Source organism: Orbicella faveolata, unplaced genomic scaffold (assembly GCF_042242905.1).
Source record: "Orbicella faveolata isolate gen_17 unplaced genomic scaffold, um_ofav_v1 contig_25, whole genome shotgun sequence".
Taxonomy (NCBI): Eukaryota; Metazoa; Cnidaria; class Anthozoa; order Scleractinia; family Merulinidae; genus Orbicella; species Orbicella faveolata.
The window spans coordinates 23468627-23495711 of NW_028301553.1; the positions used below are offsets into that span (position 1 = coordinate 23468627).

Sequence of the window (27085 nt, forward strand, 5' to 3'; positions counted from 1 at the left end):
ATTATAACCGAACCCCTTGTTTTCTAACAGTATCTGTCTTGAGAAGTGTAATAGCTTTTACTGCCTCTAAGTTTGAAATGATAATCAGTTATTTTCTTTATACTTTATGCTTTTAATTTTCATCACAAATCTTATGTAAATAAAGATAGCTTCAACAATTATTTTACATTAAGTTTAAACTGACCTACAAAGAAATATTCTAGGGAAGAGTGTCACAGAGGCTGTACTTGTAAACATGAACCCCAAGCCTGATTTCTCCCCAGCTCCATCCATCCCAGGTTCCCTGTTGCTCTTTGCATTGATAAGTTTATTACTGGCTTCTAGAGAATGATGAACATACATTTTCAGTAAATAACAAAAAAAAAAAAAAAAAAAAAAAAACCCACAAGATTGGGTTTTAAATGTTTAACTGACTGTACATTGGCAATAAATAGATAGCTTGCCAAAAATGGGGCCTGCTTGAATGGTCTTGCAAAGGTAGTGGAGGATGGTAACCTAAGGTTTAAAAAGATCAAATAAGACTCCTCTTAATTATTATTTACCAGTTGAAAACTGGAGTAAATGTTTATGTGACCACCATTCCCTCTGGTTTTTACATCGCCCCCACCTCTTTTCAACAGAAAAAGTAAACTAAAAGATAAATTTCCTGATGATCTGGTACCAGGAATTAATTGAACTCAATATATATTTACGATTCAAAAAAGTAATTCTCACAATTAAACAATCCAACCCCATCGACCTTTCAAGTCCCGTCCAAACAGGTACAATGTGGTAATGTACATGAAGCTAATATCATAATTTATAAAACATAAAATAGCTCATTGCCATTATCAATCGTGTTTTGTTCTTCTTCTGCGATTTTTTTCACCTTCCCGTGACACCGTCTTCATTACTTGGGTGATCGAACTGACTGGCAAGTATTCTTCGTGGTTTGACTGGAGTTCTTGTTCTGGTTATATTACGATCAGCATCATCATCTGAGAAAAATGAACCTTCTGCGAAAACCTAATACAATCTTGATTCAATGTCTGCTTTGAGAGAACTGTATTTTAATCTTTATGTACACCAAAATTCACTTCTTGCCATTTCATAACTGACCATGAATACTAAGTTAGTGGATGGACTCGTTGAGCCCTTTCAAGTTCACATCTTCACAAGTGGAATCGTCACCTCCACTGGACGCCATCTTGGATGAAATCCCAAATCACGATAAAACACTAGCCGTTGCCAAACAGATAAAAGAAAAACATCCGAATAACAAGTCAAACACAGCAAATCAATTTATGGCGGAAATCGTTGCTGAAACGGTCTCGCACAACTTTTCGACTCGTGGAACAACTTTGCGACACAGGATTTCCCAGTCGTCTTCCTTCTTCGTTTTCTCCCTGCCCATCTCACCTTGCGCTCCCTTTATCGGTACCCATCTCTTCCTGCGCTGCATCTCTCCTGTATGAAGACAACTGGGAACGAGTCAGGGATTATTGTTTTAACAACTTCCGGCACAGTTTGTAAAGAAATTATCGGACGAATGAATCATGGCGGAAGTTACTGTAACTAATGTCTGGTTCCTGGCAGTTGCTCTTATTTTCATTCCTCTTACAGGTAAGAGAGGTGTTACTACCTCTGTTGAGTTTGGATTATAATCTTTAGACTCCACCAGTCTATAGATTTCCTGGAAACAGATTCCTTTAAAGTTTAAACTTAAGGAATAGTAAATATGCTGGCGGTAGTTGAAATATAACTTGTCTTAGTTAACTCGCAATCAAGTACATATTGCAAGTTTATGTTTTCGTAGCTCCAGCTTAGCATTCAACAATCTTAGACTTTAAATTAAGATGAAGACGGCACAGTTTTATCGTTAAAGCTGCTACTACTGTTATTTTGAAATTCATCATCAAGGCATCAGCGCAGAAGCGTGTCTTTCAGTATCGTGCATATATTACTTTTGTCGATGTTTTCCGCTTTCGGTTGGTAGATCAATTCAAGTAGCACCAGATTATGTTGATAAGAGAGACCCTGTGTTAATTTGTTTCTCGTTTGACTGTAAAGGTATTTTCGTTTCCGCTCCAAGAAGGCGTTCGTGCTGAAGCGTTACGCAAGAACAGTTAGTTGGCTAATAAAGTTTGAGTTCTTCGGAAATGTAACATTTCTTGCCACGATACATGTATGTCACGCTGTGCTTAATAATAATAAAAAAAGAATAATATTAACTTTTTATTTCTCTGAACATTCTGTTTCGGAAATTTGTTCTTTCAGTTGTTCTTACAGAACTTAAAACCCTTTCTAGGAGTAGCGAGTAAATTAAAGTAATAAGTCTGATGGAGAGCATGGCAAGGATTCTACGAAGTTCTCAGAACACAAAACATGGCTGTTGGTTTTCATAATTTTGTAATTATTCGTGCGTTCTCATTTTCGTTTGCTCGTTGATTTAATTTTTTTGTTCATTAATTCATTCCTAAGCTTAATTATACTTTGATTAATTGTACTCACAAGTACTACATTGTTCAGTATTGATTTCTGTATATCAGCAACTCTCTTGTAGTGTCCAAATTAAAGTTCATTGTTTAAGGTAACAATTTCAAAAAAAAAAAAAAATGACAATAAAATATTAAAACGAGCGCAAGGTATTGGGAAAAAGAGATTTTTAAGAAAAGTTAATAAACTTTCCAGGAGTCACTGATACCCAAAAGCCATGGACTCCTCAGCTACCTTTCGCGGCAAACGGCTTAATCCAGAGATGCTGTATCATATACTTTGAATTTTAGATTTCATGTCCGTCAAGAGTGCGTCCTTGTAATCACGCTTCGGCAATTGCTCCTCAGTTTCTTTTTGTTTTGTTGCTCATCGCTTTCCTTCTGTTTTACCCTAGCCTGCAGAACAGGCGTAATTGTTTGCGTATTTTAGGCGAACAGAGGCGAAAGCGAGGCAAGCGCGAAGCGCGAGTTGTGGGCGAGAAGAAGAGCGCGAAAAAAAAAAACGCGTTTTTTTTTTTCGTGCATATTTCCTCCCTGAAAGTAAGACATTTTTTTAAATAACCTGTTCTTGCACTACAGAGAGTGTTTGAAGAAATCAAAATCGTGAAAGGCTAAGTCAAGGCTCCATATTGCAAATCGTATACCTAAGTCACTCTCGATAGACGACTCTAACCATTCGGAAGACTCGCGTCTCATAATCACGTAGAAAAGAGTAGTAAAATCACAATTATCGGTTAGTAATTCAAGTTTTTCACTGATCACGCAAAACCTTCAGGTCACGGATCGCGAAGAATAATTTCGTAAATTCAAGTTTCACGGTAAATAAAATCAGCTAATGACGCATCACGAGAATACCCCTGAAAAGGCGTGACCATAGGCGGCCCAGACGTTGAATACGATTAATACGTGACATTATGCTGTTGGCGATTGCGTTACAATTTAAGCCGTTTATAAGAAAATGTATGAGAATGCTTCGAAAATTGCTCTAAATGCTACGTGTAATTTAAATAAACGTGGCCTACCTTAAGTTTGTATTGCGTTTTTGTGTGTGTGTGTGTGTGTGTGTCTATGTTCCTGGAGGCAGTTTAGAGCCATTTCAGATATGATTGGTCAAATACTGTCACGTGAACCGTGTCCAACACCGCCTGAGCTCACCCTAAACCCTAAATAAAATGTCGTGTTGTTGTCTTTTGAAAATTATTCGATAGTTGAGAAAACTAGGCGCATAAAAGTTGGCCGCAGAAGTTGTAAAGGATGCGCATACTAATGTCCTGACAGTTTTCCCGGGGAATAATCGAGCGTGTCATTTGTGAGCCTAGCTTTTAAAACGTAGTTTAGAAAATCCAGGAGACAAAATAAATTTCTGAGTAATATTTATTTTTTTTAGCGACTTCAGTAACATGGACAGCACCTCCTACTCTGTGGACTCAGACGGATCCAGCTGACATCAGAACAGTTGATGAGCCAGTGTTAAATGGAAGTACTCAGGTTCCTCTGAGATGGAGTTACACTCTGTCAGCGGGCTCAAATCTGCTGTTTATCACATTTTCTATAACACTGAATGACGGCTGGTTCGATGATATTGGAACGATATCTGGTGGTGTGTTTAACAAAAATGATTACCGAACACGTTTTGATATCAATAGAAGTGAACAGGCCACCTTGATAATAAACAAAGTCACTATAAGAGAAGAAGCAGTTTACCAATGCAAGCTTACAACAGATTCAAACACATGGAGTTACAGAATACGAGTCATTGTAACAGGTGAGCATTGTAATGTTTATTGCACTAATCTATGAAGAAGAATTTACTTTTCAGTGCAAGCTCCAAACAGTTTTGAACAATGTCATGTGAATATATGAGTCAGCTAAGAATACACCACGTTTTGTATTAAGGTTACAGTATACCTTCAGATCGGCAATTTTCTTCAAATTTGGATTTTTGGTTCAAAGGAATGGTCGAAAAGTAATCTCTAATTTCTGAAAACAAAATTGAAGAAAACTCAATATTGGCGGAGAAATGGAGGTTTTACGCCACGGCCGGAAGTAAAAGTTCCCTCTTGATTGACAGCCCTATAACGTGTACGCAATCAACCGAGACTACTTTCGCGGGAATATATGGATACCACGAATTGGCTGGCTACTCAGATCCAAGCATTTTTCATATCAGATGTAATTCTATTAAGTTATAAGTAAACATGGACCACGGAAAACTCTGTTTACCAGTTCGAAAAAGCGAAGAACGAATGAAAACACATCAATGAGTGAAGAAGCGAAAGTTGGCCTCGCGGATGAAGCTATAGCTATCGTATCAAGCGGGCAAAAAGATCGAGTCAAGAGTAGAGAAAGATTCTGTAAAAATTTGGGAACTCGACAGCTATAACAGCGAGGTTTACATTGACTCTTTTGTTGAGCCGGAGTCCGATACCGATGAATCGCCCAACTCATTGAGATCCATTGGAATATTATCCATGCACATTTGCTCCGCCGCGCTTTCTTTTGTTCAGTTTGTTCTCGTCGCCCAGCCACTCTAGCGTTCGTATCCTTTTACGTCTTCCCCATTTTGCCAGACCAGCGTCAAGAAAAACCGAGCTACAGAAAAATTATCTCTCCGCCTTGAGCGCATCGCGAAACACAAGGGTTTTTTCGAGATTCACGCGTAAATTTCACCGCGAGTTAATGGTAGTAAATTTTCCAAGCGCTGATTGGCTCAGTGATCTGAGAAACCAGTTGAAGGCGTTTGTGGGCGGAGTTTGTTTGCGAAGCAAGAGATTTTTCTTAGCGCTGTTTTCTCGAATAAATTTTTTCGCTTGAAGCAGACACTTTAAAGAGTTACAACTCAAAGGGGATTTGTTTGATTCCCCTCAAATTTGGACAGTAGCTAGATTAACATATAAAAAACAAAAACGTGTCTGTGAATTGTTTATTTCGAAATATTTTTTCTCCGAGAGCAATTTTTGTACGATCACTTCACATTTTTTAAATCCTATTTTGAAAATGTTCTGTAACTTTTTACTGCAATTGAATGTGGCAAAACGCAGACACGCTTTTTTAGCGCTTTTTGTCCTGAAACCGAGGGAAAAATAAATTGGCGAAAAACAAAATTCGCTTTGACTTGTAGCTTCCAAAAGGTGATTAGGACGCTCGCATTTAGTGGCCGTGAAAAAATCGGCACTTCATTTTATTTCAATATTTTTGGTACGGTTTGATAGCCAGCTCTATAAGCTTTAATTTGATATAGGGGTTTAGGTATCTACAGCTTAAACCGGACGCGCTACATCGCTTGGACGTGAGACACCCCTGAAGGTATACGGTAACCTTAAGTATATTAGTCAGTAGTATCACTTGTAACCTTCGTGGCTTCCTTTGGTGTTGATATATGGAATCCCAGGAATGTGGGTTCCCACTCCGCTGATGAAAAATCTCGTGATCAGTGGGTAAAAAAGAGAAAAATGTATGCAAGGGTGAGAATGTGTATGGATGCAGCGGAATTTAAATCCACCGTCGTTTTACCTTATGTCGAAGGAGTTTCGGAGTCTCTCCGCTGCTGCCTAGAACAACAAGGCATTCGCACCGTCTTTAAGTCCGACACGACACTTCGGTGACACTTAGTGCAACCAAAGGACGCCGTCAACCCGGCTAAACAGGATGGCGTTCTCTACAGGATTCCCTATGAGTGCGGCAAAGTCTACATTGGGGAAACAGGGAGATCCATGCAGGAGAGGATCAAAGAACACGACAGGGATATACAACTCGCCGGTACCCAGACCTCCGCCGTTTCTGAACACGCCCACGACACCGGCCACTATCCTATCTGGAATGAGGTCAAGTTTATTGATTGAGATCCTCACTGGTACACACGCAGGATCAAAGAAGCTATTCACATAAGACTTCACCCTAACAACATCAACAGGGATAGTGGAATAGAAATCCTGAAGCATGGATGCCCACGATCAAAATACACAACAACAGGAGAACGGTACAACAGCGGACCGCTGAGGGAACAGCTACTCACTAGAACAATGGAACAATAGGTGAATCGAAATGTACCAATCACAGCCGACCTTTGTGATATAAATGATACCGTGCAATCAGTCGACCTTAACGCCTGAAGAAGACTAGCAGTAAGCAGTCGAAACGTCGCGATCTACATCTCAAGTGACTACGTCGTGAGACAAACGATAAAACACTTCATTATTCCTCCGATAGTTTCTGTTCAAAATTGCAGCACGATAATACACTTTACTAATCTTCCAATAGTTTCAGCTTTGCGGCCTACTTTAGTTAATTAGTTCCGTGTAAACAGCTTCTCTGATAACTGCGGTTTAGTTACGAAACCATGGTAAGCAGTAACCGTAGTAAACCTCTCTTGTGAAAACACAGCATAAGGCAGCCTATTATCACATTAGTTTCACTCAATCCGAAGGAAACGCTCCAAGGACTTGGAAAACTATTACTAATCTCATGTTTCGTCATCAAAACAACCAGATAGTAAAGGAAGTGAAAGTAAATGACATCTCTATCCGTAACTCTAACGAGATTTCTAACGCCTTTAACGAACATTTTTCAACGATAGGGCCCAGACTAGCCCGCGAAATACCTTTTACTTCGGACGAAGAGTCTACCTATTTAAACAATACTCCTGAAAATTACAACAAATTCTGTTTACGAGCAACTACTACCAGTGTTATCCTTACCATTCTAAATAGATTATCTAAAACTAAAGCTACTAACAGGGCTAGACAACATCTCTGCTAAGTTGATTCGTGAGTGTGCTGATATTATTTCAGGCCCGTTATGCGATGGCATATTTCCTGACGAGTGGAAACCAGTCCAGCACTTAGATTTTGATGGGTCGGTATAACCATTCTTTATCACTTGATGCTACAATCATGGTATTAAAAAACTGCCCAATCACTGGTTAACAAGTTCTTATCATTTTCGTTACACGATAGATTACCATAGCAACAGTGTGACTTCCTTAAAACAACCTTAGTTACAGCTTTAGGGGCTTATAATTCAAAAACGGCACGGTGAATTTTTTTTTATATTCGCTTCATCGCTTCATCGCTTCATCGCTTCATCGCTTCATCCTACAGAAACCGGGATAAGCTCCGGCATGATAGGCCACTTGGCTCGTACGCAGAATTTGCCCAACCTAACTACCTACCTACCTACCTACCTACCTACCTACCTACCTTCCTATCTACCTACATACCTACCATATGAAGAATTCCTTGAATTTATGCTTATATTCCTGAAAAATTTTGATAGTCCTTAACTGCTAAAAAGAAGTTTTTTTATGGAGTAGCCATTAGAACGCATAACATCAATAAGCAAGCAGAAATTAGGCCAGTAACTATTCCATCTCAGTCTCGCTAACGTCCTCCTTAACCTTTCTCTTTAACTCTTTGGATTTATTAATTGAAAGACGTGAGCAACCCTTTCCCTTGCTGCGAATTCAATCAGCTGAGCTCTCACTAGAAATAAACTCAAAGAGAGGGGTTCATGGGCAGTCAAAGACCAATTGCTTTAATTTACCCAAGGGGTAGACAGTAAATTCACACGATTATGGTGATGTTTTCGTGACAGAAAAAGTTGTAAGTTTCGTTAGATTTTCAAACATTTCAGTAATACACGAACGATTTCGTTTAATAATTTGACCGTTTCTTCGTTAAAGTTTAATGTTCCGTTCCATAAACCGTTGCTAGAAAGAAAGAAGTCAGTGATATGTACCACTTAAAAAAGAGACTTGATCCAGTGTGAGAACAATCCTGTTAGTAATATATCAAACACGAAATATCGTGTTTGACCAAATTTCCAATCACTGAGGAGAGAGTTAAAAATACGACGCGTAGCGGGGTATTTTTGGCGAACTTTGAGGTGTTTGGTAATGTGATCAAACACTCTCTTGAGTATTTGATTTATCTTCTCAGTCGATACTAACACCAAGGAGAAAACGGAGAAATAAAATCGTAGAAAAATAAATCAGACATCCAAACACCATCACGGCCATGATTCCCCATGTTTAAACTTGATGAATTGTTAGTGATCACGAGTTCGAAAAGCTCTGTTCAAGTCTTTGTTCAGTTACGCTTCCCGCCACGTGTAAACTTTTAATATTTAGGTAGCAGGTATCACCACAACAAAATTGCTGCTCGAAACCTAAGTTCCTGGCCAGAGACCTGTCGTGATTGATCCACTAGTACTAAGAGATCTTATTTAGGCGTAAACACTTTCGTGGTGAATGCTGGATCTAAGGGCAAGACCAGAAGGCACGTCCTCCGTCCTGGTTAGATGAAGAATTCCCCCCACCCACCACTTTTCTTAGCACTTCTGCATCCGTTGCTGCTTCGCCTGCATTCGCATTTGTTCTGACTTCAGACTTATGTTCTATTTCTATGTTTAGGAAGGGCGGACACCCCTTATTTCCAGTCCACTTTGTGATCAGATTTCTCGTGAAAACTCAAAACTAGAGTTGTTCTGTAAAACAACTGGCAAAGCCACACCACCTGTTTGAGTGTCAGGGATGCGTTACTGTCATTGTATCTCTTTTTTCAGTTCCTGTCAAGCTAATTAATGTCAGCCGTGACCAGACTGTGCTTGAAGGATCAAACAGGACTTTGGTTTGCGAAGCAACTGGTAAACCAACACCAAACATCACCTGGAACAGAGTCCTGGAGGATGGTAGTAATGGTGAAGTATTACACCAGGGTCCAACTTGGAATTTTCCAAACATCAACCGAGCTGCTTCTGGAACATACCGTTGTACAGCTAAGAATGAATATGAAACTGTTAGCCAAGTTTTTAAAATGAATGTTACATGTAAGTATTTTACGTATCCATACATGTAAGTATTTTACGTATCCAAAACATTTGTTACGAACATAAAGAGTGCACCCTGGTCTATTAACAATCAACTAAACACAGTTCACAGTCTATATTTAATGTAACTGATTTATCTGCGTCTTGCATTCGTAGAATCAAGAATCGCTCAATTGGGCTTCTGTAAAATTTTGGATAAAACCTTTTTGCGAAAACCTAGCTTACAAACTTTACATGTACGTGTAAGAGGTCCCTGGGCTAAAACATCCTATGAAAAAAATCCCCCTGCAATCTTCCAATTCTGTTTCTAAGGACTCGCAATATATTGTAGTTTTGACATTTGACCACAAGCAGCATTTAATGGTAGGGATGGAAAAATAGCATAAATCAACGAAAATATCTCAACGATTTTGTTCATAATTGTGAATACTTGATGGGTTCTCTGGATACAACCTATATTCTTTTTGTTTAATAATAATAATAAAAAACAAAAAACAAAAAACAAAAACAAAACAAAACGAATAATTTTTCGGTCACAACCTTTCGACCGTCGTTACTTTGGAAAAGTCGCTACTGACATATACACTTGACGTGTACTGACAGTGAAATTTTATAGGTTTCTTTACGAGGTTCTTAAGGTGGTCAGACAGAGGGGTCATGTTGCTGGGACACGTTGCGGAGACACGTTGCAGCGACAAAAACGAGTGCAGTACACACTGAGGCGACATGTAGCAGGGACGTGTAGCGGGGACATGTAGCAGGGACAAAATCACAACATATGCACACACATGAAAATGTTGCGGGAACATGTCCCAGGGACATGTTGCAGCGACATGTCCCCTCGTGTAAACTGATACTTTTTTTCATGTGCAACACTAATTTGGGGTATATTTTTTCCCTGCTACATGTCGCACAAAGTTCAGATTGTTTAACACCATGGGACACGTCGCGGGGACAAAAGGTTGCAAAGATGCCATGAAACTTCGTGTGTACAGTTACGCAACATGTTCCTGATACAGAATCAAAAGTTGAGCCAACCAGAGACAACGACCAGAATTCTTTGCGCTCGTGCACAGGAAAAAACAAGATGGCAGCCATCAGTAGCGGTACTCGTGCTGCTGCTTTTGACTGGAATGATTCTTTTTGCTTTTTTCATGTATCTTAATACCGAACTCCTTAAGTTGTGCCACCTCGATTTGATCGCCGCTAGGTTTCTTGGTGGTTGTGCCTTCTCAAATCATGCAAACAAAGGTGCCATTGCCTTTTTAGTTTTCTGTCTGGTAGCATTGTCTTTTAGTTGCTTGTCCCATAGAATTGGATTAACCTTGAAATGAGCAATCAGCATACGTGTCTGGCTATTATTCCAAGAGATATGACCGCTGTCATATAGGATGGAGAATCATCCTCAACCGATTCTACTTTGATGGCCGCCATTTTACTTCAATGATGCAGTGTCTCAAAGCATGCTGGGAATTACCAGAGCCATGCACCACGCGGTCAGTCAGTTCACACGAGGGGACATGTCGCTGCAGCACATCCCTGGGACATGTTCCCGCAACATTTTCATGTGTGTGCAAATGTTGTGATTATGTCCCTGCCACCTGTACCCGCTACATGTCCCTGCCACATGTCCCCGCTACACGTCCCTGCTACATGTCGCCTCAGTGTGTACTACACACGTTTTTGTCGCTGCAACATGTCGCTGCAACATGTCTCTGCAACATGACCCTTCGTGTCTGGCCACTTGTACTGCCTTATTTACTAATCCGAGGGCGTCACGTGGTTGAAGATACCTCGGCTAAAACTGGGGAATATCCCAGTGATATTCCCCAGTCTTCAAGAGATCGCGCGGGTGTTTGCAAAACATATTTGAACGTTAATAAACACAATAGTCTCCTTTTGACATAACAAATATGCTCAGATATTTGCCATTGGACATATACTGTTCCTCGAAGCCTGCAGTTTTCCTTAAGCTTTGCTCTTAGAAGACCGCTTCCCAGAAACTATAATATCCAAATATAAGAGCATATTTTCGCGCCAAATAGAGGCTATGTTTCATTGAAGACTGGCATCCTGGTAAAGCAGTAAACATAGTTATAGCTAGTTTTTAGTTTCATTTTCTTAGCCTCTTTCATTAATCTTGTAGATCCGGCCAAGATTGTTAAACTTGTGAGTGAACATGAAGTTGCAGCGCAACAAAGTGTATCACTTGACTGTCAAGCAGAAGGAAATCCCCAGCCTAGTTTTATCCGGACACCATGTGATCCAAAGCAAAGTGTGTGTCATCAAAGCGTGCTAAATTTTCAAGCCAGTGACCAAAGTGTCTACACGTTCACCTGCAAAGTGGAAAATTACCTGGGCAGTGATGCAAAAAATACCACTCTTTGTAAGTTAGCAAGAGAACAATTACTTGTTGACAAATGGCTTTTCCGGCATTTGTATTGATCATTGGCTTTCATGAAAATATGAGGCGCAAGTATACCACATACAGATGTAATCTTTTATGCATAACAGTGTAACCCTTTACATTATATCAGTAGTCGCATCATGTCCTCTCCACTAGCTCTCTTTGAACTTTTTTTTTTGTTACATGTACTTGGCTAGCGCAGTGGATGTTTGCCTCTTACAATAGTTGATGTAGACGTTCTTGGTCTCACAATAGGGACCTTACACATATACGACGGTGACGGCGAGGACGACGCCTAGTAAAAAATGCATTTCTATTTTACTTTCGATTTTCGCATTGATTTGGAACTATCTAGACTGTCTGACAGTATTAAAACTTGCCCCTGCTAAATATGCTACGAATGCGTTCAGTTCCTAATAGAAATTCGAAAAATTAGCCGTTGTAGTTCACGTTCTCCAGACAACGAAGAATTTGGTTATTTCACGTTGCTGTTTTGCACACGGCGGCAAAGAAATGTAACAAGAATTATAATGCACGCGCACAGCCATTGTCCTGCTCATTAAACCTTTTGCTTGGTGACGTTCTCGTTGCCGTTGCCGTCGTGTTTTGCGTAAGTTCCCTTTTTAATGATACACAACAACCATCAAGTTTTAAATTTATGGTAGGTTTACAATATGCGGCGTGGCTTTAGTAAACAACCAAGCTGAAGATTGTATTCATTGTACGATTTGGGAGCAAACTATCCATTTTTCAAGAAAAATAAAACTTCGGCAAATTAAGATTTGTCTGTTACTGGCTACGGCCCCGTGCTTGCATTGACTTGACTGTTTTGTTTGTTAGTCATAGCAAGTGATGTAATTAACGTGACCTTGGTTATCACGGGTGGAGAATGTAACGATGGGGAATACAATCAACTATGGGAGGAACTCAGCAAAACGGTAACTAATTTGTTTAAGTAAGACACATGTATGTCCAAACCTTATTACGCAGTCACCCTTAGGAAATACTGAGCAAGGCTCGAGACCGTTAATAAATAGTGAGTGGGCAGGTGAATTGGCAGACAGGCTAGGCAGCAGTTATGCAAGCAGAATCTATATTATGCGGACCCCCTCGGGACCCTTGCTAGTGTCCGCTTAATACAGGGTGTCCGCTGAAAACAGGATCCCCAAGATTTAAGAATTCTTCTTCAAGGGGTCAAATAATATTCCTTAGTGTTATAAGGCTTTGAAAGTAGTAATTATGTTAGTTTAAAATTCTTATAATAATACCTTTTGTCATCCCGGAATGGTTACGACAAAGACCTTATGTCGTGTTATGTTTTACAGTAAGCAAAATAAATTTTTAAGGTTTTTAACGATGAAAATTAATTTGTATAACTTTTTAAATCAACGGTAATTAATCTCTAATATTCCTCTTAACTGTTGAGGGAAAGAGGCCAAATTATTAACCATTAGCCGTAAAATACAAGCTCCCTAAAAACAAAATCGAATGTTAAAATGTCGCATTTTTGTGACAACTCTTTTTTATGACCGATCTATTAAAACGCGGAAAAAAAAACAAGCAACTTTTTAGCAGTGTTCGTTTAATACATGTTAAAAAAAAGAAATGACCCTAGAAGTCAAGTTTAAGGTTTCCTCGTCCGCTTAATAAGGGTGTCCGTTGAATACAGACATTTTTTTTTTTCATAGTAAACGTGGGGGGGGAAAAAAATGGGACTTGTGCTGCTGTCCGCTTAATAGTGGGTGTCCGCTTAATAAGGGGTCCGTCTAATACAGGTTTGGCTCTAGTTGTTTTGTAAAGTTCGCGGGTTAGTTGTAATCTTTGGGCTGAACCGCACTATTGAGTTCATAATCAAATTTAGGAATAGTTGAAATACTGAGTAGGGAACATGACACTGTTAATTAAAGAAACGAGGGAACGACGTTGTCGATGTTGTGCTTTGTTACGACAAGTTATATTACAGATTAAATTATCTATCTTGGCAGCACTTTTAGCAGTTTTTAGCGGAACTTGTTATTTGATCATTTTTCTTTGGTAATTTATATTGAACATATCCATAGAATTAGCCCATTTATAAATTTATAAAATGAATATCAACAATAGTTTATTGAAATTGTTTATTTCAGATGGACAAGATCTTTGCTGGTAAACTGGGTTATGAAAGTGTGCAACTGAAAAGTATCAGGTATGCAAACAGTTTCAGATTGATTACTTGATCTTTAAAAATTTAAGTAACCTTTTATTTTATTTTTTGGCAGAAAACTTTCGGACGTTTTTTCAGCACATTTCGCAGAGCGTGGGGAAAGGAGTCTGCAATGTCCTTCGTTATGACTACTACAGTCAGCGGGTGGAGATGTAGACATTCGTAACGCTACGTAACGCTATGTTTCTGCTAGTAAACTCGCATTTTTTCGATTTAAATGTGATATTCAATTAAACGGAACCAATTAAAAACTGTAAAAGCAGTTATTTTTATTAGGAACTCAAGATATTTTCGGCCTCGCTCCGGAAGCTTCCGAAAGGTCACGGAGTACCTTACTTACACATCTGGTGACACAGTGGTGACTGGCTAAGGTCAGCTACGACGAAAATCGAACTGGTTACGAATTTATCTGCTTATCCATTGGGACGTCAAACAGAAAACGAGCTCTAACGATTGTACATGTTCAAGGTCTTATTCTATAACTGGAAAAATTACTTCTTTGCTGAGAGCAGGCCAATTTATCGTTAATTTTTAATTTGTACTGCAGTACAAATTAACGCGCCCGCTTTCGTGATTTTCCCAGTCATGTAATAAATGAGTAATGATATGAAAGCTCGAGCAGATTTACATTGCTCGTGATATTTGAAAATTCTCTCAAATTTGCACATGAGGCTCCTTTGCACCTGTATTCATACGATTACCCTCGGAAATAAAAAGAAGTCCACTATATTTGTTTAAAGGCTTCGTTTTGGGTGAGATCTGACAATCTGAAAATTTACGAAGCGAAAGAATTTGCTCTTCTTTTTGGTCATTAGTTCAGTTTGAACTTAACTTTTCCCTTTTTCTTCCAAGGTGTGGATGTGTAATTGTTGATCTGGCCCTGGAGTTCAGTTCCACTGTAAGAGAAACCGAGGTTCTTTCTATACTTCGAGATGCTGTCAAGAATGGAAAGTTTGGAGATCTTCGTGTGACGGCCATTACAGGCACACGAGACACTGGGATAACATCCACCATGACCACAACACCTGCCAGCTCATCTGACAGTATGTTGCCATAAAATATCATTTAAATTTTGTAGCTGCGTGTCGATCTCTTGTATTTTATTCTTCAAAAACGACATCAAACAAACAAACAAACAAACAAGCAAAACATAATCTTTATTTAATAACGGCGAAAATTCGTCAGCTTAAAGCAACCTAATACATTTAATTTCTAATGTCAGGTGTAATAAAAATAATTAAGCAAAAAAGCTGTTTTGCAAAACGCCGTGCCCTATACATCTCCTTTGAGTAGGCGTTTAAACTGCCTCAGGGACTCTGCTTCCCAATACGAGAAGGAAGACTGTTCCAAAGAAAGGCGCCACTATAGCTAAATCTATTTTTATAATAGTTTGTGCGCGACAATAGAACAGTTGGTTTACTCTCAAAGTCCCTTAGGTTATATGCGGTTTCTTGCCTCTCGCTAAATAAGCTTCATGTATTTTTTACTCTGAAGATATCTAATGACCTTAGAAAAAACTGACATTTAAGACCGGTTTAAAATGTCGAGCATCAAGAAATTAATACATTTAAGAGCACTATAGTTAGTCGTTTGTGTTTACCGAGGTCGCACCAAAGGGTCATACACTGCTATACCTTGCTGTTGTCAATCTGGCTTAAAACAACTAATGACAGACAAACACAGGGAAGGATTGAAGGACAAAAGGACAAAATAATGGAAAGGCAGGTGCGGGCAGCCAGCCATCTAGCCAGTCAGATAGAAAAACAGTGAGACATATCTGCCATGTTTAACACAAGCACGTAAAATACGTTTGCTTTGAAAGAGATCTGATGAAGTTTTCTTTTTATCATATTATAGTAACAGTTCAAGCGTGCGGGGATTGTGCTTGCAGCTGCATCGTATTGGGAGTTGTGATCGGTATCCTTGTTGTCATAATCATTGCTCTTGTTGTCTACATTTTATGGCTTCACAAGAAAGGTGAGCAATTTTCTAAATATTCTGAATACGTCTTAACAATGACTTCCAGACTACTTCCTTTTTTAAAAATCGTTACCTCCTTCCGCTAAACCTCCCACTTCAAGCTACTATGGTTTTGGATGTAAATAGGATGTAGCTGGTAAAACAGTTATAACTGAACCAGACAACTGAGACAATAAGCTTTAATGTCAGGTATGGGAAGATTTGTGCTTTTATTTCTTGTTTATCAGATTTTTACGTCTTATAAATTCTTCATCAGCATTTCTTGCAACACTGTCACCCAACGTGGCCCATAATGCCATGTTCAGAGACCTCTGGCATCAGTTAAGCTCTTTTTTGTCACTTCATAAAGGACGGGGTAATGAGAAGTCTTATTCATTTTTCCATACTTTCGCCTACCAACGTGATTATAATGTTAATCAAATCCTTTTTCCCCCTTTTAGAGACTGCAACGAGGGATAGGTAAGCTTGTTAAAGCAGCGCATTTGTGTTCGTTTATTTCATTACTTAGGTCTTATCACTGATTCCGCTTAATAATTTCGCTATTTGAAATGTGCTACTTCAATGGAGAAATACGCCGTGGTGGCCTGGTGTTTAGTGTGCTGGACCCAGGTCAAGCGGTCTGCGTTCAAGCCCTGCCAGGGTCATTGTGTTGTGTTCTTGGGTAAGACGCATTACTCTCACAGTGCCTCTCTCCACTAAGCACTAGAAATGGGTATTGAAGAATAAAATGTTAGGAGGGAACCTTGCGATAGACTTGCAGCCCATTAACGGGGAGAAGCACAAAACTCCAAGTCCGTTCAAAGGTCCTTAGTATTTTTGGAATAATGAAGCCTCCCATTTCACAAGCTATTTAAAACGTTTTATGTTTTTAAAAAGCTAAAGCTAGTCTAGTCCAAAACATGTTAGGTCTGACACTTAAAGACCTTGGGTCGGGATCTGGGACGAATTCATAACCATGTATTTTGAGGTGCCATATACGACAAACTGAGCCACCCTGGATACTACGTATTTGAATGTGGATTTTCTTCATACATTGTGAGAAAACTAGTATGTTGGTTATTTTTTAGGATAAATGGAACGGCATCTAATGAAGAAAGAGGCAAACTACATGTAGGTCTTTACGTCACAAAAAATGCATTTCAAAGAAGTTAATATAGAGTATTACATGACTGGCCTTTTACGTGACTGTAATTAACCCTTTGATGGGAGGGACGAGGAAGGGGGGAGGGGTGTAAGACGTTGAGGCCATCAACCTTTCATACTTAGAGCATTATAACTATGGCAATGGAACTTGGAGGATTTGTAGCACGTCCAAACATATCTCCTTTGAAGTCCATATCATAGAGAGATGACGTTATATGACGTGAAATAGCGTTATCATATCTGAACAGACGCCATCTTTGAGCCATCGTGCGTAAGGTATATTGTTACAGACAGTCAAAAACCGACAAAGAAAACTTAGAACATCAAGAAGGTTAATGAAATTAAGAATGACAGAAAAAAATACCTCTGAAAATACGGTTGCCCTGGAAACATCAAGATCCTTGACCAATGAAATGGGATACTTCTTTCTTTCTAGATAAATTTTAGGTAAGTCGTCAAATTTGAAGGTCATTGCTATAGCGCTTTTGAAGTTACAAGCGCCATTCAAAGTTGGAAGGCGCCACTAAGGTTTTCGTCACCCTTCTGGTCTGAATTAGTTATGTAGTGAAGTCAGATCAACTTACATCTCCCTTTCAGAAAAAGTAATTTCTAAACGTCAACTCTGTGTTAACAATATCTCTCGCATTAGACTCAAATGGAAATGGGTAACATTGGACTGGACGAAGATCCCGCCAGGATTCAAAATTCTGGAGATTCCCTTCAAAGCCAATACACGTCATTGAATCAGGCTTCTCGCTTAGAAAACGCATCAGAAGATAGAGAGAATAATTTTTCATCAAACGCTACATCAAGCAGCCAATACGCACCTCTTAATCCGTCGACGCGCTCCTGGGAGGTTCCTAGACACCATGTAACTCTAGAAAAGATCATTGGTAAAGGTGCGTTTGGTCAGGTTGCCAAGGGAACAGCAATAAGTCTTCGAGGACGGCCTGGGAAGACACTAGTGGCTATTAAAAAGTTAAGAGGTGTGAAATGCTTTTAAAATAGTGGTGAAATATTGCAGAATATGTTACGGACTTTCTAATCGTCCATTTCTAGCCTGGAGTCTAGGCAGACTTTAAATACGCATTTTGATAATAATAATAATAATAATAATTTAATAATAATAAATAATGTTTATTAGTGGCTTATAAAAAATTACAACTGTAAAATTTCTTACGACAATATAATAATAATAATAATAATAATAATAATAATAATAATATAAAAATGCCACAAGCTAAACAAAGAGTTTAGCACTGATAGAGTCACTCTGAGTGTTAAGGCTAGGCCTCAGTTCTTTGATGAATAGTATTTCGTAAGGGTTAGGGTGGCACTTCTTAAGAACGTGAAATTGGCCCTCATTAAGAAGATTCTTGCCACCGTGTACATCTAAAAGGTTTTTACCGATAGCCGAATACTTGTGTTCAGCAATGCGTTCATGAAGGTGTGGGCCTGTATAGCCAACATAGTCTACATGACAGAGATGACATGTATATTTATACGTCTTGCAATACTCGGCTTAATTTCTTTCGCCTTAAGATCTTGCTCCAATATTGTACTCACAAAATTGGCTGTAAAGTGACGGCAATCTTATTGCTGAGATCAGGTAATTGCCTACGGACTGCATTAGCGGCTATCTGATCTTTGAAGGGAAGGACTATTCTGATCGTGTTGCCATCAACGGTTTTCTCTTTTGGCTTAGCTGCAATATAAACATATTAATGGTGGAATCTGAGGCCAATTGAATAATCAAGTCGGGCGAATATAGCGCGTAACTTGGCATATTTCTCATTGAAGGCTTATGTCGTAGATGACAGGGCACAGGCGCGATGTAACATTGTCCTCAATAAACCGGTTTTGTGACGTTTGTCTACCTGGCTTTGAAAATGCAAGAGTAGACCAGTGTTGGTCGGCTTTCTGTAAACACGCTAAGCTAAATTTGAAAAAGCAAGTTTTTAACTTTGATTTAAAAACAGTCAGGGTTGGACTTAGTCTTATTTCACGAGGAAATTATGCTAATGATTTGATGCTAGTATTCCGTCACAGCAACATGGTTGTTGTGATATCACAATATCATTGATTTCACGCTGGTGTCAGTTGGTTTCTACTTTGTTTTCCAAATCGAGTATTGTTAACGTAATGAGGGTTGTTTTTTTTTCCGGAAAGCTTGGTGATATTGGTAGGCTAGTAGCTGCGACTCATCAATAAATAAATCATAATTACTGTGTTTTGAGAATCTAATTTGGGATTATGTTGCAGAGAATGCGCCCGAGACAGACAAGAGAGACTTCTTATCAGAACTTGAAATAATGAAACAGCTCAAGCCTCATCTTCATGTCATCAAGCTACTGGGATGCGTCACTGAATCTGGTAAATTTTGAACTAAAACCCTCAAGGAAACGGTCTTGTTTTGAAATATCACTCGACTCTATTCAATGGGCTTTCCCTTCTTGCTGTTGAGCCAACTCAGATGAATTTATGAATACGTTGTGTTTAAAACCTCATTTAATGGGAAATATTATTTTTAGTGCACTATAAATTAAAGTACGTTTTATTACATAGGTTTTTATTGTACGCGGTCTGTCTTAGTTAGGTAGGCCGTTAGTTAATGCAATTAATCTATTCTTGTTAATGTAGTTAATGTGTTCTTTGGGTAATTTTTCGCACGACTGCATGGAAGAACATTTTTATGATAAGATTTCTTGTTTGCTTAAAAGAATGAATGATTGATGGATAGATGGATGGATGGATGGAGTGATTGATTGATTGATTGACTTACAGTCACTTCAAAATAGAATAATCCTTCAACTCAACTACAGTTTACCAGTGAAAATCATGAAGATTGTTTTTGTCCAATTACGATCCCATCTTTGTTTAACATCAGCATGCAGTGTCTCTTTTTTACCTCGTTTTCATCTCAGAGCCTTTGTTAGTGCTGATAGAATATGTTCCATTTGGAGACTTGCTGGGATACCTGAGAAAGAGCCGTGGACTGAATGACACTTATTACAAAGACCCGGATATCAAACCAAAGACAAGTCTGACATCACAACGGCTGATGAAATTTGCGTGGCAAATCGCTGATGGAATGTCTTATTTGTCATCAAAACGAGTACGTAATGTATTCAGTTATTTAACCTTTTATTGTTGCGCCTTTATTGATTTATTGCGGATTGCCACGTTATTGATGGAAACCTCTAACTATAACGGTTTCCACGGCGCCATGTTGTGACCTTGTACTGTGACTCCGCTGTAAAAAAAAAACGTTACATTGTACCCATTTTTGTACTGTCATAATCTCAGGCCATTTCCTATCGACTCCTGTCTTTTTTCTTAATTTATAATAATTTATTTTCTTTTTTTTTTTTAATATCATTATATGATGTTAGAAGGATTAAACAAGGCAGTTCGTCCAAAACTTGTAAATCACTTTTTTTTTGTTGTGTACTGCCTGTTGATTTAATATACATATACCTGGAGCTAAATGTCGAAATGCTTGTACGCTAGTAATTGGCAAACGTTATGTAACATATTTGATTCATTTTGCTGGGTTCGGTACTTCCAAATGTCACTAATAACCCTCTGTTTCAGATTATCCACCGAGACCTGGCAGCTCGTAATGTGTTGGTTGGTGAAAGAGAAACTTGTAAAGTGACAGACTTTGGAATGGCTAGAGATGTTCAACAGGACAACATTTACGAACGAAAATCAAAGGCAAGAGACAAGATGAAGGAACAAGTCCCAGAGACTTGTCTCTTTAAAACCCTTCGTGTGAACTATTCATGGGACAAGTCTCTGCGACCGAGTGAAAATAATTTAACAAAAAATCAGGCTTTTATTTACTTTTCCAAATTGCGCTTTGCTCTGACGAAGGGGTAACGCTCGAAATGTTAGCTTCATTAACTTGCTACGACGGTTAATTTACAATATTTATTTGCCTGATATATTTCATTGCTACACTTATTTTAACAATTCCGGTTTCGCTTTTAAAAAGCGACAGAGTTAAGAATAATACCTTTTTCTCAAATAGTTTGCCATGCGATGTCCCTGTGCAATAAGTCCCCTAATGCAAACAGTACAAGGGACCAATCCATGGAACTAGTTCCCTTGTGTAAACTCTTTAAGAGACTAATCCGGGGACTATCCCAGGGACTTGCGAAACTTTATAGTTGCTACTGATTAATCGGTTACGTAACTACTAACTGATATATCAAACCACAGTACAGACCTTCTCGTCTGCTTTCCCTGCTAAAAATTAAAGTTCTGCTCTTTTTCCAGGGGCGTCTCCCTGTCAAGTGGACTGCAATGGAAGCACTGCTTTATGGGACATATTCAGCAAAAAGCGATGTGTGAGTGCATGTACCGTGATTCAACGTTATACATGTAAATAGGGACTTTAAGATACGCTACGGCGAGGAGCTACTGCGGCTACTTTGGCCGTGAGGGACTAGGCTGACAACGGTGTTTTACCCTCCAAATTCAAATGATTAAGATTTTGCTGTACGGCAATGGTATGTACAGCCTCGACGTGTCTTTACAAAAATGACTACTTTTAAGGAAACCAGAGATTATTCTACTTTCATACGAAATAGGCTTGATTGATGACAATGATTTCCTTCTCCTGTATCCGTCTTACATCTCCCAGAACTCAGATTTGCCTTTTAGAATTTGATAGAACCGACTGTAATTCCAACCACAAAACAAAATATAAACTCTGATATAAAAAAGCTTGATTTCAACACGGACAGGTTGTTGGTACAACGACTACGTGATAAGGCCGAAAATGCGAAACTTTCGATTATAGTAAAATACATTTTGAACAGTAATCAACAATTACAGCTCAGATTAGAACACACGAAGCTTTCTTATAACCGGCTGTTCGGCCCTATACTAATATGACTGAATTGATCCTCTCGCTATAGGTGTTAAAATCGTTCATATTTTCTGTACAAATGACAAGGAAACAATGATCTTAGGACTGATTTTTATGATTGCGAACTTTATCTTCAAATTAGGCTGTTCAAACAGTCAAAAAAGCGTTAAAATGTGAAGTAAACAGCAGGCTTATCCTCACGTAGTGAAGAGTACGTGAAACCAGGCACTTTCACGTAGTAGAAAGCGATCCTACGGCGGGAAAACCGTACTGGTAGGCGCGTCATGACGTCACCGGAAGTGATCTTCACTATCTGCCGCCGTACTACAGCCTAGCCGTGCCATATCTTAAAGTCCCTAATGCTGTTTACACAACGGCTTACTCCAGGATGACCATATTACTTTACTTGTTTTATAATGACAACTTCTCTTGCTCGTCCATGATAAGACAGGAAAGATATACTGCACCAATTAATGTTAACTGATTGGACATGTCTCGGGTTGTCTGAAAGGTAGATAACACTATCCAGCGCATAGCGTGGTTTGTTTTGTCAGCAGTTATCCACTGGATAACGATTTCTCCTGTGGCCAGACTGGTATTTTTGAATTCGTCAGAGGTTTTGTGCTCCAAGGATTGTTTGTTGTTATTATTTACATGTAAACAAGGATTTTTTGCCTAAGAGATAAGAGAAAGTTCTTCCAAATCTTGTCATACATATTCATAAGCTGCAAAATTATACTACTATTTATAACATAATCCCTTAAAAGGGCAGTAGTAAAATAGCATCCACAGTCCGAAGAACTTCCAATGCTATTATTTTTAAGTATCAAGGTTTATTTTCACCATGCCATAACTATTATTTCAACACTTATTTGTCTAACAGGTGGAGTTATGGAGTTCTTCTTTACGAGATTTTCACGATAGGTAAGCTAGGTAGCGGCTTGCACCTTCGTAGTTTGTTTACTGCGCCTTTCCATAACACGCGACATCTGCTCAATCAACGTTCACGTGCTTCGCTATCGATAATCATCTTAACGGGCCTTTCGGGGCACAGAAACTAACTTCAGTATTTTCAAACGTCATATCTGTGGGATGTGAGTGGTAGATCTCGATCCATATTGTTTTTTTGTTTTTTTTTTTTTCCAACGTTCGTTGGTGGTCGTCGCAATTATGATTTACGGGAGCCAAAAACACTATCGTTAGTTAGGGTTTGAAGTTCGCGTGTTGTTGAAAGGCGCGGAAATATATGTAATAAAGGAGGTTACAGTCAGTTTGGTGGAGTAGCTCTGTTGGGCTTTTACGCTTGGAAACTAGAGCGTCCGGGTTCAAGTTCCTGTCTAACCCTAGCTGGAGTTTCTTTACCACAGACCCGAGGTCAACTCTTCGACCAGGTTTGTAAGATAGCTAACTGGTCTGTTCCTCTCAAATAGCATTCACAATTTTTTATATCCTGATTTCAATATTCGTCTCTAATGTTTGTTTTGTTTTCCTCGAATTGCCTCTCATTAGGAGAAGATACTTAATGATTTTTTTTAATACCAACCATTTTACCTAAACTGCTGCAGAAATGGTTACAATTTTGAGACTGTGTTTATTTTGGAAGGAATCGTGGTCTTGATGTCTTCTATAAAATGTACTCTTCCAGGTGGCTCACCATATCCACGGATGGATGGCAGAAAAATTGTACACTGGCTACAGCGAGGACACAGAATGTCGAAGCCACAACACGTGGATGAAAAATTGTAATCACTCTTATTTTTACCTTTTATGTCAACATTATTGTTGAACATGAAACTAGTTGCCGTAGTTGCTTGAGTTCTACCATTTAATAGAATTAGTCTTTAGGCGCCTGCCGGCTAGGAGAAGAGATGACATGAGATGCTAAATGAATACCAGTATCAAGAAATTATTATCCTGAATTATCTAGTTCACCAAGTAGCCTAACTAAAACGTCAGCACCACCTACCCCCGCACCCTTTACTCTTTGCCTCTTTCCCGTTCCCCTGAAAGAGATGCTATTCCATTTAAGTTTATCCACCCAACAAGTTTTTCTCCTTGGTCCAAAATTTCAACAATACCAAAAACCTTCAGGGCCGTAGCCACGGCTCAAACACAGACCACTAATAATCACCATTGGGCCACCACGCCTCCTAACGGATGTAACATCATGACTTCTTAATTTATTCAATTTTAGATATGGAATAATGACGAAATGTTGGCAAGAAAACCCGGATAAAAGACCAACATTTACTGAACTGAGGAATGAACTCAAACAAATGGAAAACCAACACAAGGTAAGCTAATGGCAGATTGATTTTCAATTTTCAAAATTAATTTCAGTCATAAAACAGCACTAGGGATGTTTATCAGGAGTTATAGTGAATCAGCCCAGAGGGCTGTCATTTGCAAAAACTGTTAAAACGTACCATAACCACAATAATCACATCGGTGTAGTGGATTACAACACACGCAAGAAATCAAGGGAAAGGATTGATCAGAACTTGTAGTAAGACCTTTTAATAGTTCTTTTCACGGATAATTTTTATTTTTTGGAATATGCAGAAATTCAACGGGGATGCGAGGCATTTCGGGTAAAAACAACATTGCCCAAAAGTACCTCTCATTCAAGTTGGATTATATTATGCATGATGCAAATAATAAACAATTACCGAAACAACCTATTGGATACTTGCACGGCAAAAGTTCCAAGACCGCCTTGCAAGCCAAGTGACTGTTTTGATTTTCAACCTTATTGCCTGACACGTCTGTTGTTATTGGCTAGAGCTTAGCAAATGAGAAGGAATCAGATGGCTTTCCTTCCATACACGTAAATTACGTGTCTTAAGGTAACAAGGACAAACGTATCAAATGACCGATTACTCTTGTCATATTTTTTTCTCCGCAGAGGTTGATCAACATGGAAATGTATGACAAGCAGTTGTACGCAAACGTTGAAGATTTGGTCGTGTAGGAGATAATAATAATAGTTTAAGAGACAGTACTGACTAGGCGTATAAACAGCCTAATAGTTTCTCCCATAACTCGTGACAATTAGTGCAGTGATGATATATTTTGGCTTTGGAGTTTGAATGTTAGAAGAAGATATGTATTAGGTTGGAGTATAGTCTAAGGCTTTTGAAACCGTTTTTTGCACTTATCCAAAATTTCCTCAGTGGAACTATAAAAATGAACTTGGATGGAATTATTTCACTAAGCTAAGCTCGCGAAAAAAAAATATATTTGTTTGGTCTTGACTTTTATACAAGAAAAAGAATGCATATTTTGTCAGAACTTCTCCGGCGATAGGCTGTTGTTGAAGAAATTTTTGCTCTGGCTAAGTAAGGTTCTTACAAATTTATTTAAATGGTATTTCGAATCCCTTGTCAATGATCCCTTGTAACCATTTCACCTAACGACGTGCCCTTAGATGGGATACAACCTGAATGTAATTATGAATTCTCAGTTCTAAGTTATAAGCTCTTTAACTTATAAGTTCCGTAATTATAAGTTCATTACCTTATCAACGAGACAGAAATATCCTGGCAGACTCATAAGGAAGACACGCCAATCACCCCTGATAGTGCCATAATGTGAGCATTATTGTGCAAATGGTGTTGTTGTTCAAGACACGACTAGTATACAGGCGGAGGAAGTGAGTTGTTGCCAAAATGTCTCGTGATTTGTCGCCAAGTGTTCTTAATTTTTTTGTAGCGAGTAAAAGTTTAAAACTTTCTATTTGAAGCCGTTCCGAGTAAATAAAAGTCGTTCCCGAACCCGTCAGACACTCAGTAGAGATATAATATCTTACTAACCTCGTTTTCTCGGTCCGTACTGTAAGTTACAGATCCTCGTTTATCCCTTTCGATTTATGGCCCGACTCGGTTAGTAAGAGGTATATATCCCACGAGAAAGTGTTGCATAATAGTTTAATTCCATGCCACAGAAAATACAGTGGCAACACAATTAATGCAGTGCGCAACGGGAAGGTCGAGCGTAACTTTGCTGAGTATTCAACGGCTTTCCTGTTTTCTGCTGATTGACTATTTCCTATGGCATGGTATAAATCATAAATATAAACTCAGCTTTGTACTAGATGTTTTGCTGTAGTTTAGCTGAGTAGACTAAATATACTAAGCCTTTTGAATAGATGTTAATTTAAACTGAAAGTCTCATTGTTGTGTTTTTGAAGTTTTTCCCCGAGTCAATTTTTACGCTAATTAAAGTTTCTGGTTCACTGTCCATCCTAAACGTGTTCTCTTTTTTCATTTTTTTTTTTCAGTCCCTAGTTTTCAAGTAAATTTCGATTATTGCATAAGAAGAGAAAAAAAACCTGAGAAACGTTTTTTTGGTTTGAATCCTGTTCCTTAGTATAATTAAGGTAGTCCTTAAAAATTAGACTCTTTTGGGACCAAAGGCTGTTTATTATTTAACCCACTTCTACCATTTCCATTCCCCCATGCGGGAAAAGCGAAACTGGAAACTGAATTATAAATTGATTGATTGATTGATTGATTGATTGATTGATTGATTGGCTGGTTGGTTGGTTGGCTGATTGAAAAGTGTGATTTTACACAAGGAATACATAGCTATGTTTCCAAAGTTGACTTAAATTGTAACTCGTCGAAAAAAGCTGGATTTAATGAAAAACCGCATTTGCTTTAGCATTTAAAGAAACCGGAAGTGCCCGCGGTATCTGACGGAAGTTACCCTAATTAGCGCGTGCGCAGTTTACACTACCAGCGGCTCGATAAAATCAAATGAGGCACACGAAAGCCACATGGAGATGGTTTTCTTTTCTTTTGCGATTGTTTTTCTGTTTTTCTTTTAGTTTGTTTTTGCTTGTGCTTGGTTACTTTGATTTTTGTGAAACACAAAGAAAAAACGTCTTAAGTGTAACCAAATTTGAGAGTTTTTGAATTGTTTAAAGTTTCCGTGCCCAGGCTGACGCAAGTGAAATTTCACCTCCTTAGCAACGCGAGCGCGCTCATGAATCGATTAATGGACCCTTAAGACTGAAATAAGTTGTCAGGGCTGTGCTGTAGAGGCGCCCGGGTACCACAGGCGACAAACGTCGCCTGTTCTGATATAAGCTTAAGTGCTGGGCACCCAGGATTTCATGGTTAGGAACCTTTTTACCACAATTGCTGCTAATCTCGCAATTTGATTGGCTAATTAGC

At 38.8% G+C, this 27085-nt stretch overlaps 1 protein-coding gene and 1 pseudogene across 2 annotated transcripts; both read left to right on the forward strand.

Moving 5' to 3' along the window:
* Positions 1 to 1528: 1528 nt before the first annotated feature.
* LOC110041539 (uncharacterized) lies at positions 1529 to 26156 on the forward strand. Its single transcript, XM_089294449.1, has 19 exons — positions 1529 to 1602; positions 3862 to 4239; positions 9036 to 9299; positions 11446 to 11685; positions 12547 to 12644; positions 13833 to 13891; positions 14762 to 14952; positions 15767 to 15886; positions 16330 to 16348; positions 16957 to 16999; positions 17682 to 18018; positions 19295 to 19405; positions 19957 to 20147; positions 20627 to 20749; positions 21314 to 21384; positions 22792 to 22832; positions 23554 to 23650; positions 24103 to 24202; positions 24814 to 26156. Exons 1-19 carry the CDS (start codon positions 1536 to 1538, stop codon positions 24877 to 24879), a joined length of 2616 nt encoding a protein of 871 aa, XP_089150575.1. The 5' UTR covers positions 1529 to 1535; the 3' UTR covers positions 24880 to 26156.
* Positions 4285 to 6508, forward strand: LOC149109542 (uncharacterized; annotated as a pseudogene). Its single transcript, XR_016208639.1, has 2 exons — positions 4285 to 4370; positions 5799 to 6508. The product of XR_016208639.1 is annotated as an uncharacterized LOC149109542 (transcript).
* Positions 26157 to 27085: the final 929 nt, after the last annotated feature.

What these genes read in the sequence shown, in the direction of transcription:
- LOC110041539 (XM_089294449.1), top strand. Translation starts at nt 1,536, where the DNA reads ATGGCGGAAGTTACTGTAACTAATGTCTGGTTCCTGGCAGTTGCTCTT. An exon ending in TTACGAGATTTTCACGATAG is followed by an intron (nt 22,833 to 23,553) that starts GTAAGCTAGGTA and finishes GTACTCTTCCAG; the next exon opens with GTGGCTCACCATATCCACGG. An exon ending in CAACACGTGGATGAAAAATT is followed by an intron (nt 23,651 to 24,102) that starts GTAATCACTCTT and finishes ATTCAATTTTAG; the next exon opens with ATATGGAATAATGACGAAAT.